Below are 15474 nucleotides of genomic sequence, written 5' to 3'. Positions count from 1 at the left end.
TCAATATGTTCAACTATACTGTTTTTATTGTAGCAGCGGCTCAAATGAGCTACTTGCATATGAAGGAAGAAACCACAGAGTAATGGAGAGACAGTCGCGGCCTGGTTCACTCACCCTCTCTGATCGCTGTGAAAGGCGTTCCCTCTTCCTCCTGCAGACGAATCACTTTCAACGCAACCAGCTTCCCATTCACCCTGAAACACACCAGATGAACATGTTTTTTGTACTAAAGGGCTGATTCATAAAAAAAATAAAAAATAAAAAAAAGAGTGCATCATATATTTGTTCCTGTACTTCAAACAGCAGGTCACGGGTTCGATTCCCAGGAAATGCGTGAACTGATAAAAATGTATATTATTATTATTTTATTATTGTTATATTAATTACACAAATAAATAAATAAATAATACCGCAGAGTGAAACTATATTCAGGAAAAAAAAAAAACAGAATTATGTATAATATAGCTAATTAAATTATATTTTACATATTTTATATTTTATGAATCGAATTGATTATAAATGCTTTTTGGATGATTGCAATTTAATCCAGAAATACTGTATTAAAATAGAAAATAGAATTTGGGAAAAACATAAAACATGATTTTATCCTGTGTGAATTAACTGGATGGTGAAAGTGTACTGAATGTTGTGCAATAAGAGGGATTGAAGATGAATGAAAACTTTTTTTTTTTTTTCTTGGTGGTTTGAATTAAAATGCAGTGAACATTTGTGCAAAATAAGACCAGGAACAAGACGATAAACAGAGTCAGGTCTGATTTACTGCCGACTTTAAGTCAATGAAATGCAATTTAGAGGCAGTGGAGTGAATCTTAACGCAGAGGTCAAGATGTTAAATAAATGAGCTCCACCAATCAAAAGAACTTGCACACAAATAACATCATTACTATGAAAAACACTGCCAATAACGCACAATTCATTTCACGCTGGCTGAAATTTTATTTTCCATATTTTAATTTATGAAAGTAATCATCAAGGAAAAACAGGCGTTACACGCTTTCTGTCTGAAAGGATTTCACACAACACATGCCATTTCATGCTCTGGGAGAGAAGCTCTCTCTGGCTCTCGGTTTTTATTACAGCAATATATATAAAAAAAATTCATTCAGATTTCACATAATTATCTGCTGCTGTCTTTGCTTACAGTTCCATTACTAATATAAGCATGTGTGTCTGTATAGAAATGAAGATCATGGTTGCACAGAACTCACTTGCTCTTTCCTTTGTATACGGTTGCGTAGGATCCCTCTCCGAGCTTTTCCAGCTTCTCGTATGAATCTGCCTTTCCGAACTTTGGGCTAGTGGGCTGTAAGAGAGATAGACACAGTTAAAATCGGAAGTTGCAATCGTCTTTTTTTGCCCTATCGTGACGTATATACGAGTGAAACGGGTTCTAGAACAAGAAAAAATGTAGGGGGGGCTTGATTTCAAATTGATTTGATTGTTGTGGTTTGCTATTGGTGGATCTCATGTGAGAGACAGGTTGCCCCACCCTCATGCCAGTAAACGCATCATCAGAGAAGAAAAGGGATTTCGCCTCTAAGAGGCAAGGGAAGTTATTTGGATTCAAGATTATGAGGCACATCAATTAAACAAAAATAATGATGTGCGATGATAAATCATAATAAATACTGAAACTGAAACTCTCCATTTTGATTTCATGGTGAGTTTAAAAGGGGTCCTTGATTATGATTTCAGTTTTTTAACTTTAGTTAGTGTGTAATGTTGCTGTTGGAGCATAAACAACATCTGAAAAGTTACGACGCTCAAAGTTCAATGCAAAGAGAGATATTTTCTTTTACAGAAATTGCTTTTTAAGGACTACAACAAGCTTCTTCCCGGGTTAATGACATCACTAACCCTAATTTACATAAACCCCCTCCCCGAGAACATGCAACAAAGGGGGTGTGTACGGTGGCCAAGAGAGCTCAACGCGCTGCAAATGAAGAAAACATCTTCATCAGTTTGACAACACACGCGCTGCAAACTCCACGTTTTCTTTATTTGCAGCGTGTTTGTCTATTTGTAAGTGTTGTGGAGTTTGCAGCGCATGTGTTGTCAAACTGATGAAGATGTTTTCTTTATTTGCAGCGCGTTGAGCTCTCTAGGCCACCGTAGGTGTGGCCATGTTGGGCTGCTTTAGAGAAGAGGAAGAGTTGTTGTAGTAGAGTGTTGTTTTTTTTTATTTTTATTTTTATTTAACCCTTATTTAACCAGGAAAAAGACTCACTGAGATCAAAAATCTCTTTTACAGGAGTGACCTGGCCAAAATGGCAGCAATACGAATAGTTTCATCACAAATTTACATCATACAAACAGAATTAAAAACACAGAATTAAAAACACAGAATTAAAAACAATTACATTTCACTGCATCATCTTCCATTTGCCGAATAACTGTTTTAAATTGATCTAAAGACAGCCAATTTTTTTAAGTTCAGTTTCGATTGAAGTTGATTCCAATCAAACGGGGCTGCATACACAAAGGCTTTCTTACCAAATTCGGATTTAGCAAATGGAACAAAATAATTAAAACACAGATTTCTGTTGAAGAAGACAAGAAAGATACGAGGGCAGCATCCCCAAGATGGCTTTGTAGATGATTAAGTACCAGTGTATTTTTCTCCTACTAGGCAAAGCCCACTCTGCTGTACAAGGTGCAATGATGAGTTGAAGATTTACAGTTAGATATAAATCTAAGAGCACCATGGTAAACAGCATCTAAAGAAGAGAGAAGATATAATGGAGCAAACTGGTACACTACATAGCTATAATCAAGTACAGATAAAAAAGTGGCAGAAACTAATTGCTTTCTTGCATCAAATGACATACAAAATTTGTTCCTAAAATAAAACCCAAGCTTAATTTTCAGTTTTTTCTTCAGCTGTGTGATATGAGGACCAAAAGATAGAGCATCGTCAACAATAATTCCAAGATATTTGTACACTTTTACTAATTCAATCTTGGTACCTTGTGGAGTCTGTAGAGAAATTAAATTACCTTCAAGTTTTTTCGAACCTGAAAATACCATGTACTTGGTTTTATCACTATTCAGAACAAGTTTTAAACTGGAAAGCTGTGACTGAATAACATCAAAAGCAGACTGAAGTTTATACAGGGCTTGCTGCCCAGAAGAAGCACTACAGTACATAATCGTATCATCTGAAAGTTAACATCTTGAATGTCATAATCGAGACTGTTTATATAAATAGTGAATAACAGAGGCCCCAGCACAGATCCTTGGGGAACACCTTTAACGGTCTCCAGTGAGTCGGATAAATTACATTCAATTTGTACACGTTGGGTTTTTCTACATAAATAATTTTTGAACCAGAGGATAACAGATCTTGATAGACCAACGCTTTTCAATCTATGCAGCAAAATTTCGTGATCCACCGTATCAAAAGCTTTTGATAAATCAATGAAAAGAGAAGCACAAAATTGCCAGACTACTTCACAAACGAGGGTCAATTCAACACTGGATTTGCACAAAAGATGAACAGGACGGCACATGCTAGTGGATGAGTTGAATCAACTCCACAGCAACTACATAAATTTATCCACTAACCATTCAGAAACGTCCAGTTTCATTCTAAAAGTTGTAACTTCTTCCTGAGTCTCTCCATCAGTGTCAACTCCGGTTTGAACAATGTAAGGCTGAACACCGTTACTGACAATCCTCATTTTGGCTGCATGAGATTCTCCAGCTTTGTTGTTGTTGAGCAACTGAAGCACAAGCTGTTAAAGCTCCGCCCTCTTCTGGAAAGGGGGCCGGAAGCAGCAGCTCATTTGCATTTAAAGGGACACACACAAAAATGTTGTGTTTTTGTTCACAACCAAATAGGGGCAAATTTGACAAGCTTAATAAATGATCTGTGGGGGATTTTGAGCTAAAACTTCACAGACACATTCTGGAGACACCAGAAACTTATATTACATCTTGTAAAAAGGACATTATAGGTCCCCTTTAACAGTGGATATTCTGTGGTATTTTGTCACACACGTGAGGATCAGTGGCCGCAGCAGATGTGAGGTCACCCAGCGTATGGTCAGATATTCTGGCTCAGATCCAGGATTTATACAGTATCCTGCCGTACAGTCCGGAAAGACACGTCTGTCCCCGTATTAATGACCCCGTGCAGTTTTAACTGGAGGTGATTAATTGTTTCCTGTTAAACAGGAAATATGGTCTGCAGGATTTTACTGTCAGCACTTTGGCAGTGACTGAAAGAACACAGGTGAACTGAGGTTATATTCATGAGAGTGAAGCTCAAGGAAAAAAAAAATCATAAATTAGTGTGTGAAATCTGCAAACATATCATAATTCATCAATAACTTTCTTACTACAAAAAACAGAGACAACTAAAAACTACACACATGCAAAAAATAACATACTCTGGGTGGCCTTATAAGTGTGTTAAGATGAAATGTTATACTGTGAAATTTCATCTCGAATGTATACTGCAGTCAAAAGTTTGGGATAATTCATTTTAATGAGTCAAAGAAGTCTCTTATGCTCAGCAAGACTGCATTTATTTAACACAAATGCAATAAAAATGTTAATATTGTGAATTATTATTTAAAATAACCGTTTTCTATGTAAATACATTATATTTTAAAATTAAATTTATTCCTGTGAATTTTGAATTTTCAGCATCATTTTACACATGATCCTTCAGAAATCATTCTAACATGCTGATTTGCTGTATTTTTTATTATTATCAATGTTTAAAACAGTTGTGCTGCATATTTTTGTGGAAAAGTGTATAAAAACATGCGCACTTGATACGCACAGTTTTAATTGCATAGTCAATCATTTAAAGACTCTAGAATAAATACACTAATATGAACGCAAATCTCTTTTCCAAGCAAAAACAGTAATATTTTGCTTACATTAAAGAGAATGCAACTCAAAAAACATTTATTTTCCAAGTAAATACAGTAATATTTTACTTGCGTTAAAGTGAATGCAACTCAAAAAAGTCTTTTAAAAGCTCAAACAGTAATATTTGACTTGCATTAAAGAGAATGTAACTCTAAAGTCTTGAAGAGCAAATGCACAGCGGCACTAATTCTCCTGAAATGCAGCGTTTCTTCAGTAATCAGGTTTGCAGCCTGACACCGATCTGCAACAGCGAGTCACTTATTGCGATTGGTGTGAAAGATTACCGGACTCTTCCCGGATAACCGCTTGCTCAGATGCGCCTGTAACCGCAAACCCTGCAGCCTTTTATCAACACCAGACACCAGCTGTCTCTTAGAAACCAGCGGCCACCATACGGCCAGATCATGACACGCTTTCAGTAAACACATCCGCTCTCCATTCCGCCAGCTTCAGTTTAGAGCGCTGATATTACCTTAGCGGGGGGCTTTATTATCGTGATTGAGGTGTTCGGAGCGCAGGGGCCCCCGTGGAGAACAGGTTTTAGTGGATTTTCTAAATAAGAAGGTCTGTGGTGGAATAATGAGAAGGGTGTTGTGGGAAAGAGGTCATGCTCACTCTCTCCACTCCTTCTGTCAGGCCTTACGCTCATCCATTTTTCATTGGTGTGAATCAGCAAGCAAATGTGCTCACTAGCTGCATTCTTCAAAGCCTCCACCTTTAGTTTTCCCTCTCAGGTCAATCGTGTCTCGCATATGGAATTATATACTGTAAAAATTAACTTGTCTTTTCTAAACTAAATTGCACTAAATATAATATATATAAAACGCTGTCTGTCATGGTATAGAGTTTAGGAAAATAGTTTAAAAAATAATAAAATCATGCAGTAATGCTAAAATAAAAAATAAATATAAAGAAATTAATAAAAAAGTAATAAATAAAATAAATCATTTTTATATAAAAAATAAAACACCAAAAATGAATAAAATCATAATGTAAAATTAAAATAATTGTAAAAAAGAAAAAATAACTAAAAATAAAACACTTACCAATGAACACAATCATAAAAAAAATTAAAATACATTTTAAAATAAAAAACCTAAATTAAACACTTACCAAAAATGAATAAAATCTTTAAAAGAAATAATTTTAAAACAAACAAATTTAAATAAAACATGAATAAAATCATAATATAAAATTTTAATTTTTAAAAAGAAAAAAAATCTAAATAAAACTATAACTAAAAATGAATACAATCATCATTAGAAAGCCAAATTAAAATAAATAAATTTTAAAATAAAAAAATCTAAATAAAAGCTTTACTACTTTAATAATTGGAATTAAAATAATTTAAAAAATAGAAATGAAACACTAAAAATGAATAAAATCATTAAAAATGAATAAAATCATCATTAAAAATTAAAATTAAAATAAATAATTTTAAAATAAAAAAATCTAAATAAAAGCTTTCCTAAAAATGAATAAAATCATTAAAAAGTCAAATTAAAATAAATTAATTTTAAAATAAAAAAATCTAAATAAAAGCTTTACTAATAATTTGAATTAAAATAATTTAAAAAAAATAGAAATAAAACACCACAAATTAATAAAATCATCAAAAAGTCAAAACAAATAATTAAATAAATAAAAACTTCTTTAAAAATAATGAAATATTTGTATACCTGCATGTCATGTGACCATTGACTGACACTGACATCAGAAAACTGTGAACGAGATGTTAAATTTCTAAAATATTAACTTATACTCTCTAGGAGACTTCAAGTAGAAATTTTAGCTCAAAGGAGATTTGCTGACAAAAAAATTGGGAATCCCTGACGTATGTGATAAAAAGTTCAAGACACGTCTAATGACCATTAAAAAAAAGCTAATGAAGCTCTCAAACAATATCTACAATCAAAACACATTTCAAACCTCTCATAAAGGTTATAAATGAGCCGTATCAAGGACAATCACGATCTGCTAGCAATGTCAAATTAGGCATGAAGTCACTCATTCTGTCATAAACTGTAATTAGCACCAATAAGACATCATTTATGGAAGAAACCACACTCACAGAACTAGGGCTGGAGTGACGGCGTAGTTTAGGAGACTCTTTCCCAGAGGAGGAGCTTTTGGAAGTGATGCAGGCATTGTTCTCCGAATGGACTCGCTTCACCTGACTCGCCGGTTTCTCGAAGGGATCGAAGCCGCTCTGCGTCCGCTGCACTCGCACCTTCTTGTCTTCAGGAATGGTGTCCAGGGGTTTGATGACCGAGTCGGATCCCTGGCAGCTGCGAGTGGACATCTTGGTGACACATATCTGAGAAGAAGCGGAGAAGAACATCTTAGACATCCACACTTAAACACTGCAAGACACATTTTTCAGGAGAAATATGCTTAAAACAAGATACATTTACTTGAAAAGCAAAACTGTGTTAGAAAAGATAGCTTTCTTTTTTTCTTTTTCTTTTTTTTAGAGAATATATTTGGAAGTTTATTTTTCCTGACAAATAGTTTTTGTTGTTTTTAAGAAACATGTATCACTGTGTATCAAGTGCTGAGGAAGATCCGGAGCTGAAATCCATATATGGTAATGGGTGTTGTTTCCAACACGTGCTGTAAGTGGTCGACCAATCAGAGCAGAGCAGGTTCATGGAAAGACTCTTTGAGTAATGTGGTAATGTGCAATGTATATTCTGAGAATATTAAAGTGTTTTTTGACCTTGGATGCATGTAAACCTATTATAGGAGACGCCAAAACAAAAATTAGTATCCTTTTAAAATAGCATAATAGATGCACTTTAAGCATAAACCTAATCAAATTTAGTTCTATGCTAAAAAAAATAAAATAAAAATAATTTGGCAATGTGGTAAGAAAGAAAAATCTTGCACAATTTTGTAGTAAAATTAAAGTAAATCTCATTTTAAGCATCTTTGTATTTTTTAAGGCAAGACACCACAGGTGAAAAACATGAATCGATATCACACTACTTCTCTAGTTGATTACAGTAAGAATTGCAAACATTTTTTATTACAAGTTTTCTTGTAATACAAAAAAAATGCATTATCAAATATGCAAATATATTGCATATATTTCCAGAACAGAAATCTGAACATTGGATAAAGCTTGATTTCTCTGACTCACTGCCTTTTAAGATACGTATTGTCATTGAAATCTACAGATGGAAAATGCAATTATATAAACATTTAAATATATCTTTTGGATGTTTTCTTTCCACTAGTCTGAAAGAAGACACATTATAGAAGCAAAATAGACCAAATCTCAGAATTGACCAGTGCATGAAATAAAACATGTTTTACCTGTAGTGTCTTGCCTTAAATGCAAAAACTTGATAAAAAATACTTCGAATAAGAACAAGAAAATATCGTCTCCAGTGAAGACGAATGCATGCAGGTAAAGGGTTGAACAAAAGTCAATGTCCACGTTCATACAAATCTACACGCCAATCTCCTGTTGCTTTTCTTCAAAGTTATTTCATGTGGTTCGCATACCCTGCAAGGTTCGGACTTTCATCTCTGCCTCTGTGTGTTAGGCATCGATCCAGTGCTACTGTATTACAGTCATCAGTAGATCTCCATCACACACACACACACGAGCATTAATCTAACCAGTGCGTACCTACCGGCCACTCCATCGCCACGCAGACTGTCAGCAGCACAAAAGGCCCAGACGAGCATGACATGTAAGTGCGGCCCCTCAGATTAAAAATTTACGGGCTTTTCAGAGGCAAAACATCCCAGCGATCCGCCTCTAATGACCTAAATATACAGTGTCCAGGCGGAGTCACTGGTTCGCTTACATGGGCCGGGTTTCACCAAACCTCCTTCAGATTCTCTGCTTGGTTCAGGAGCCAGAACATGTCAAACATGTCAATCAATCTATGTTTCTTCTTTTATTACCCAACACAACACTAACAGCAGCCGGAGTGAAGTAAATGTGAGTTCTACTTGTGCAAAAGACGCTGCCATGATGTTAGAGTGACAGGGTGTTGCTATGGGGTTGCTAAGGTGTGGGTGGTTTTGTGTGCGCTTTCAATGTAATTTAGGCAGAAATAATTTGATGGACGGACGGACGGACGGACGGACGGATGGATGGAACTAATAAAAGACAGATGGATGGATGGATGGATGGATAATAGATGGATGGATGAACTATTAAAAGATGGATGGATGGATGGATGGAACAATTAAAAGACGGACAGATGGACAGATGGATGGATGGATGGATGGATAGAACTATTAGAAGATGGATGGATGGATGGATGGATGGATAGAACTATTAGAAGATGGATGGATGGATAGAACTATTAGAAGATGGATGGATGGATGGATGGATGGATGGATGGATGGATGGATGGATGGAACAATTAAAAGACTGACACACGGACAAATGGATGGATGGACAGATGGATGGATAGAACTACTAGAAGATGGATGGATGGATGGATGGAAGGATGGATGGATGGATGGATGGATGGATGGATGTTTGGACAGATGTCAAATATAACTATTAAAATATGGATGATGGATGGATGGATGATGGATGGATGGACTATTAAAGGACGGATGGATGGATGGATGGATGGATGGATGGATGTTTGGACAGACATCAAATAGAACTATTAAAAGATGGATGGATGGATGATGGATGGATAGACTATTGAAGGACGGACGGATGGATGGATGGATGGATGGATGTTTGGACAGACATCAAATAGAACTATTAAAAGATGGATGGATGGATGGATGGATGGATGATGGATGGATGGACTATTAAAGGACGGATGGATGGATGGATGGATGGATGGATGGATGGATGGATGGATGGATGGATGGATGGATGGATGGATGGATGGACGGATGGATGTCGGGCAGAATTATTAAAAGATGGATGATGGATGGATGAACTATTAAAAGACAGACAGACGGACGGACAGACGGATGGATGGGTTGACAGATGTTGGATAGAACTATTAAAAGATGGATGGATGGATGGATGGATGGATGGACTATTAAAAGACGGATGGATGGATGGATGGATGGATGGATGGATGGATGGATGGATGGATGGTTGGATGGATGGACTATTAAAAGACGGATGGATGGATGGATGGATGGATGGATGGATGGATGGATGGATGGATGGATGGATGGATGGATGGATGGATGGACGGATGGATGTCGGGCAGAATTATTAAAAGATGGATGATGGATGGATGAACTATTAAAAGACAGACAGATGGACGGACAGACGGATGGATGGGTTGACAGATGTTGGATAGAACTATTAAAAGATGGATGGATGGATGGATGGATGGATGGACTATTAAAAGACGGATGGATGGATGGATGGTTGGATGGATGGACTATTAAAAGACGGATGGATGGATGGATGGATGGATGGATGGACTATTAAAAGACGGATGGATGGATGGATGGATGGATGGATGGATGGATGGATGGATGGATGGATGGATGGATGGATGGACTATTAAAAGACGGATGGATGGATGGATGGATGGATGGATGGATGGATGGATGGATGGATGGATGGACTATTAAAAGATGGATGGATGGATGGATGGATGGACTATTAAAAGACGGATGGATGGATGGATGGATGGATGGATGGATGGACTATTAAAAGACGGATGGATGGATGGATGGACTATTAAAAGACGGATGGATGGATGGATGGATGGATGGATGGATGGATGGACTATTAAAAGACGGTTGGATGGATGGATGGATGGATGGATGGATGGACTATTAAAAGACTGATGGATGGATGGATGGATGGATGGATGGATGGATGGATGGATGGACGGACGTCGGGCAGAACTATTAAAAGATGGATGGATGGACAGATGTTGGATAGAACTATTAAAAGACAGATATTAGAAGAACAGTATATATTAAGTAAATCAGTTAAACTAGTTGATCACTGTGGTCGAGGCTCTCCAGATGTGTTTCAGTGTACACATGTGATGAACACAACAAAACAAGCTTGTCTGTGATAAAGAGTTTGAGTTCTGAAAAACTGACTCCTCAGACTGAAGCTCCTGTTAAACACAAACTGTGAAGTGAAATGCCATACAGAGCCGATCAGGCTAAATGGCATTTCTCTCCTTTTTCCTTCTCTTCCTGACAGGCCAGCATTTGAAACATGAACATGTAAGTGACCTTTTTAAAAGAGAACAGAAGCAGGGGCTTCGCAGCGGTGTGAGACAGAGCTGAACGGAGCCGCTGTCACCGTCTCGGAGCTGACACTTCTGCATGAAACCACCAGACCGATCCGCTCGCTTTCTCTCTTTGTCTCTTTATTCTACTCCAGACAGACTCCGCTGTCAATCGTGAATAAGATGTAAATGTTGGGCGAGCAGCTGCCGCGAGCGTGTTTATTGTTCTAGACGTGCTCAAGCCACAATGAGCTCTAATTGATTCTCAATCACTCCCGGTTGTTTGTGCGCTTACCAACGCACGTCAAGATCATTTCCATCATCACACTTGTCATGTAAAACTGCAGCTGTTTTCTCATTTCAGGTACAATTCCCAGTGCAACGTTCATAACAACACGCATGACGAGGGCTTTAGCTCATATTGTAAGAAACAACTTTCTTGACATACACAGGTCATGTTACATTATAGGATTATGAATCTGCAAGAATCTGCAAGGTGTTTATTTATTACCATCCAGATGAAGACATAACAGACATTTACAGAGATTACTCAAGACTAAATAATAACTGAATTTACAGAAACAGATATTCATAACACGTCTTCCGTGAGTATCAGTGACTGTTTGTATTTTTTGTCATAGTGTAAGTCAGTGTCCCTTCACACTGTTCTTGACAAATAAATAAATAAAAAAAAATCAAAATTAAATAAATACAATTTTGAAAAATAAATAAATACCTAAACTTATTAAAATTATAAAAAAAAAAAAAAAAAAAAAAAAATTATATTATATATATATATATATATATATATATATATATATATATATATATATATATATATATATATATATATATATATATATATATATATATATATATATATATATATATATATATATATATATATATATATATATACATATATATACATATATATACATATATACACATATATACATATATACATATATATATATATATATATATATACATATATACATATATACATATATATATATATACAAATAAATTAATTTGAAAAATAAACAAATAAATCAGAATAATTAAAGAAAAATAAATAACATTTTAAAAATTGTTTAAAAACAATTAAATAAAAAATAAATTAATCAAATTAAAAATAAAAAATACACCAACAAATAAATAAGTTATATAAATAAGAAAAATAAACAATTAAAAAATAAAACAAAATTAAATATATAAATTAAAATTAGAAAAATAAATGAATAATACAAATTATACAAATAAAATAATACATTAAAAAATAAGAAAAATAAGCAAATAAAATATTTAAAATAATTTAAAATATAAAATAAAATGTAAAAAAATGAACAAATGAATCAGAAAATAAATAAAGAAAAATAATTTTAAACAAACAATCAAAAAATAAATTATAAATAAAAAACACACCAACAAACGAATAAGTTGTTAAATAAATAAATAAGAAAAATAAACAATTTAAAAATATATAAAAATTAAATAAATAAATTAAAATGAGAAAAATAAAATAATTATACAAATAAAATAATAAATTAAAAAATAATTAAGAAAAGTATAACATATATTATAATAAGTAATACAATATTTAAAATAATTTAAAATAAAAAATACAATTTAAAAATAACCAAATAAATCAGAAAACAAATTATAAAAATAAATAAATATTACAAAAATAAATAAATAAACAAATACAAAATAAATACAAAACCAATAAATGAATAGATTAACAAACAAATAAGTTAATAAATAAATATAAACAATATAAATAAATAAAATAAATTAGAAATAAATATTTGTAAATAATTAAAAATGAGAAAAATAAATAAATAAATAAATAAATAAATAACCCGTTGGACAATAAAACCCACAGACTCTAAAGGAGGGACCTGAGCCAGATCTACAGACCAGAAGATCACAGAAACACGAGGGCGCAGGACTTTTGTGCAAATGGTCAGTAAACTAATCCATATATTAGAACATTAAAGCAACATCATCTGAGTACATTCAGTTTCCTCAAGGTCTCATGGGAAAATAAACGAAAAAGAAAAATGCAAACTCATGTAAACCCAGCAGCTATTTCTGCTCACAATTGTACAGAATCCGTCTCATTAGATCTGGCCTTTTAAGCCAGTTCTTATATCTGTGTCTATTGACAGATTCACACACATGAAATTAACAGTCTGTAATTTATCCATATCAAACAACACTAATAAAGTGTGTCTTTTAGACGATAGTGAGCAGAGGAGAGCATTTAGCAGCATCCCTAGACACACATATACTTTACGATTTACAATCAACACGGACTGATTTACTGCAGCATCTTCAACACGATGATGAGTGTCCGTGACTGTGATTTCAGAGCACTTAATGGAAACCGCAAGCTGAACATCAATGCTCAGTGGTTATTTGTTACACTGCCAAAAAACACAAAGACTCTGTGTTGTTTTTCACTGTTAGCTTCACATGAACAGAGTCATCGAACACCTACAGCAGCAGACACTAATGTGCTTGAGTTTGTGTTTTATAGTCTAAGTAGTGCTCCAACATCAATATCTGACTCAACTATCTCTCCATCAAGGCTTCATCCGGAAGACGCGTCAATGCGGCAGATCACAAACGCATCAGGAGCGCTTTGAAACAAACTCGCCCATCTGCCGCCAACTTTCTCGCGCGAGGACTGGCTTTCATGTGCCAGACGCCCCTTTTAGGTGTGAAACACATCTGATGGATTATTCTACTGCTGAACGGGTGGGATGCGCTCAGATTCACGGTACAGCATTCATGATTCATAGAGCCGCAGATACGAGGTCACGAGCACGTCTGATCTAAGTCATGTATGACGCCGAGTAAAAAGAGAGATGCACAAACACACTTTACAATCAGAAAATAAAATAAAATAAAGTTAACAGGATTAAATGGGATAAAACATGAAAATAAATAGGATTAAATAGGTTAAAACAAGATAAAATTAAGATTAGATGAATTAATAAAGATAAAATACGATAAAATAAATAGGATTAAATCAGATAGAATAAATAAATAGGATTAAATAAGATGAAATAAAAATATAAATAACATTTATTAAATAAAGATAAAATAAGTAAATAAGATCAAATAAATATACAAATAGGATAAAACTAGATAAAATAAGAATAAGATTAAATAAATAAATGAATGAATAAGATAAAAATAAATATAAACAACTAAATAAATGAATGAGAAAGATAAACTTAAAAAGATAAAATAAATGGGATTAAATAAGATAAAATAAAAAGAACAAATAAGAATAAACAAATAAATAAAAATAAGATCACAAAAACGGGATTAAATAGGATAAAACCAACTCAAATAAGAACAAATAAGATTAAATAAATAAAACAATTAAATTAAAATAAATAAATAGGATTAAATAAAATAAAATGTAAATTATAAAATGAATAAAATAAATAAATAAGATCAAACAAACAAATAAACAATATATTAATTTTATGTTATTCAATTTATGTTATAAAAAAATAAAATAAAATAAAATAAAATAAAATAAAATAAAATAAAATAAAATAAAATAAAATAAAATAAAATAAAATAAAATAAAATAAAATCTCCTTTGACTATTTGGGGCCACTTCAGTTCATTTATGCGCTACATTCTTCCTATTTAGACAGAAAATATAACTTGGGTCTGATCTGTAAATCATTTACAGTCTTGAAACAAATGGAGCTGTATGATTTAAATGAACATGCTGAGCTGTAATGTAATGTAGCGGCGAGCGTGTGCTGTTTGTCATCGCAGAGGTTGCCGATGGCGTTATTGAGGGTAGCTGTCATGAATGTTACTGCAAAATGGATGACAGTGACTCCAGCAAAAGGGCTAAAACATCTACAGCTGAGAAACAATCCTTCATATTTAAGAATCCATTGGGGAAACACTCCCTGATTGCAGAAAACCACTTTCATGAAATGAAACCGTCTGAGTTGAGAGGAAATCCAAACCAAACAAGCCATATAGATATGAAGTCTGATAATGATAATCTTCTCCAGTATAGGAGTTTAGGGCTGGGCGATGTAGCGAAAACATTATATCTCTGTGTTTTTAATCTTTTTGACAATATTCAGCATGAAAAAAGAATCCAAAGGCTTTCCAGACCATTTCTGAAAAAACAGAGTTAGAGGAAAAGGCTGAGTTAGTATCTGTAACTAGAGGGCATGTTCAGAATGGTCACTCTTCATATTTTGCAGTTTGCTTACTGTGCATAATATTATGACTCATTAATCTGATTGATGATAAAAATGAAAAAAAAAAATATGAAAAGATCACTAAAAATGCAATGTGACAAAAAATGCAAGACGTGACAAGA

At 33.8% G+C, this 15474-nt stretch overlaps 1 protein-coding gene across 2 annotated transcripts in view; it reads right to left on the bottom strand.

Moving 5' to 3' along the window:
• Positions 1-15474, bottom strand: part of cdk14 (cyclin dependent kinase 14) — a 223299-nt gene that overhangs the window by 126237 nt on the left and 81588 nt on the right. For both annotated transcript variants that reach the window (XM_067411200.1, XM_067411208.1), the window contains exons 3-5: positions 6974-7219; positions 1230-1324; positions 115-194 (exon numbers count right to left, since the gene is read on the bottom strand). In XM_067411200.1, the coding sequence (XP_067267301.1) occupies positions 115-194; positions 1230-1324; positions 6974-7219 (421 nt within the window). The remainder of the gene's footprint in view (positions 1-114; positions 195-1229; positions 1325-6973; positions 7220-15474) is intronic.

This window comes from Chanodichthys erythropterus, chromosome 2 (genome assembly GCF_024489055.1).
Source record: "Chanodichthys erythropterus isolate Z2021 chromosome 2, ASM2448905v1, whole genome shotgun sequence".
Taxonomy (NCBI): domain Eukaryota; kingdom Metazoa; phylum Chordata; class Actinopteri; order Cypriniformes; family Xenocyprididae; genus Chanodichthys; species Chanodichthys erythropterus.
Note: the sequence above shows the minus strand (reverse complement) of the source record. Positions and strands in the feature narration are given on the sequence as shown.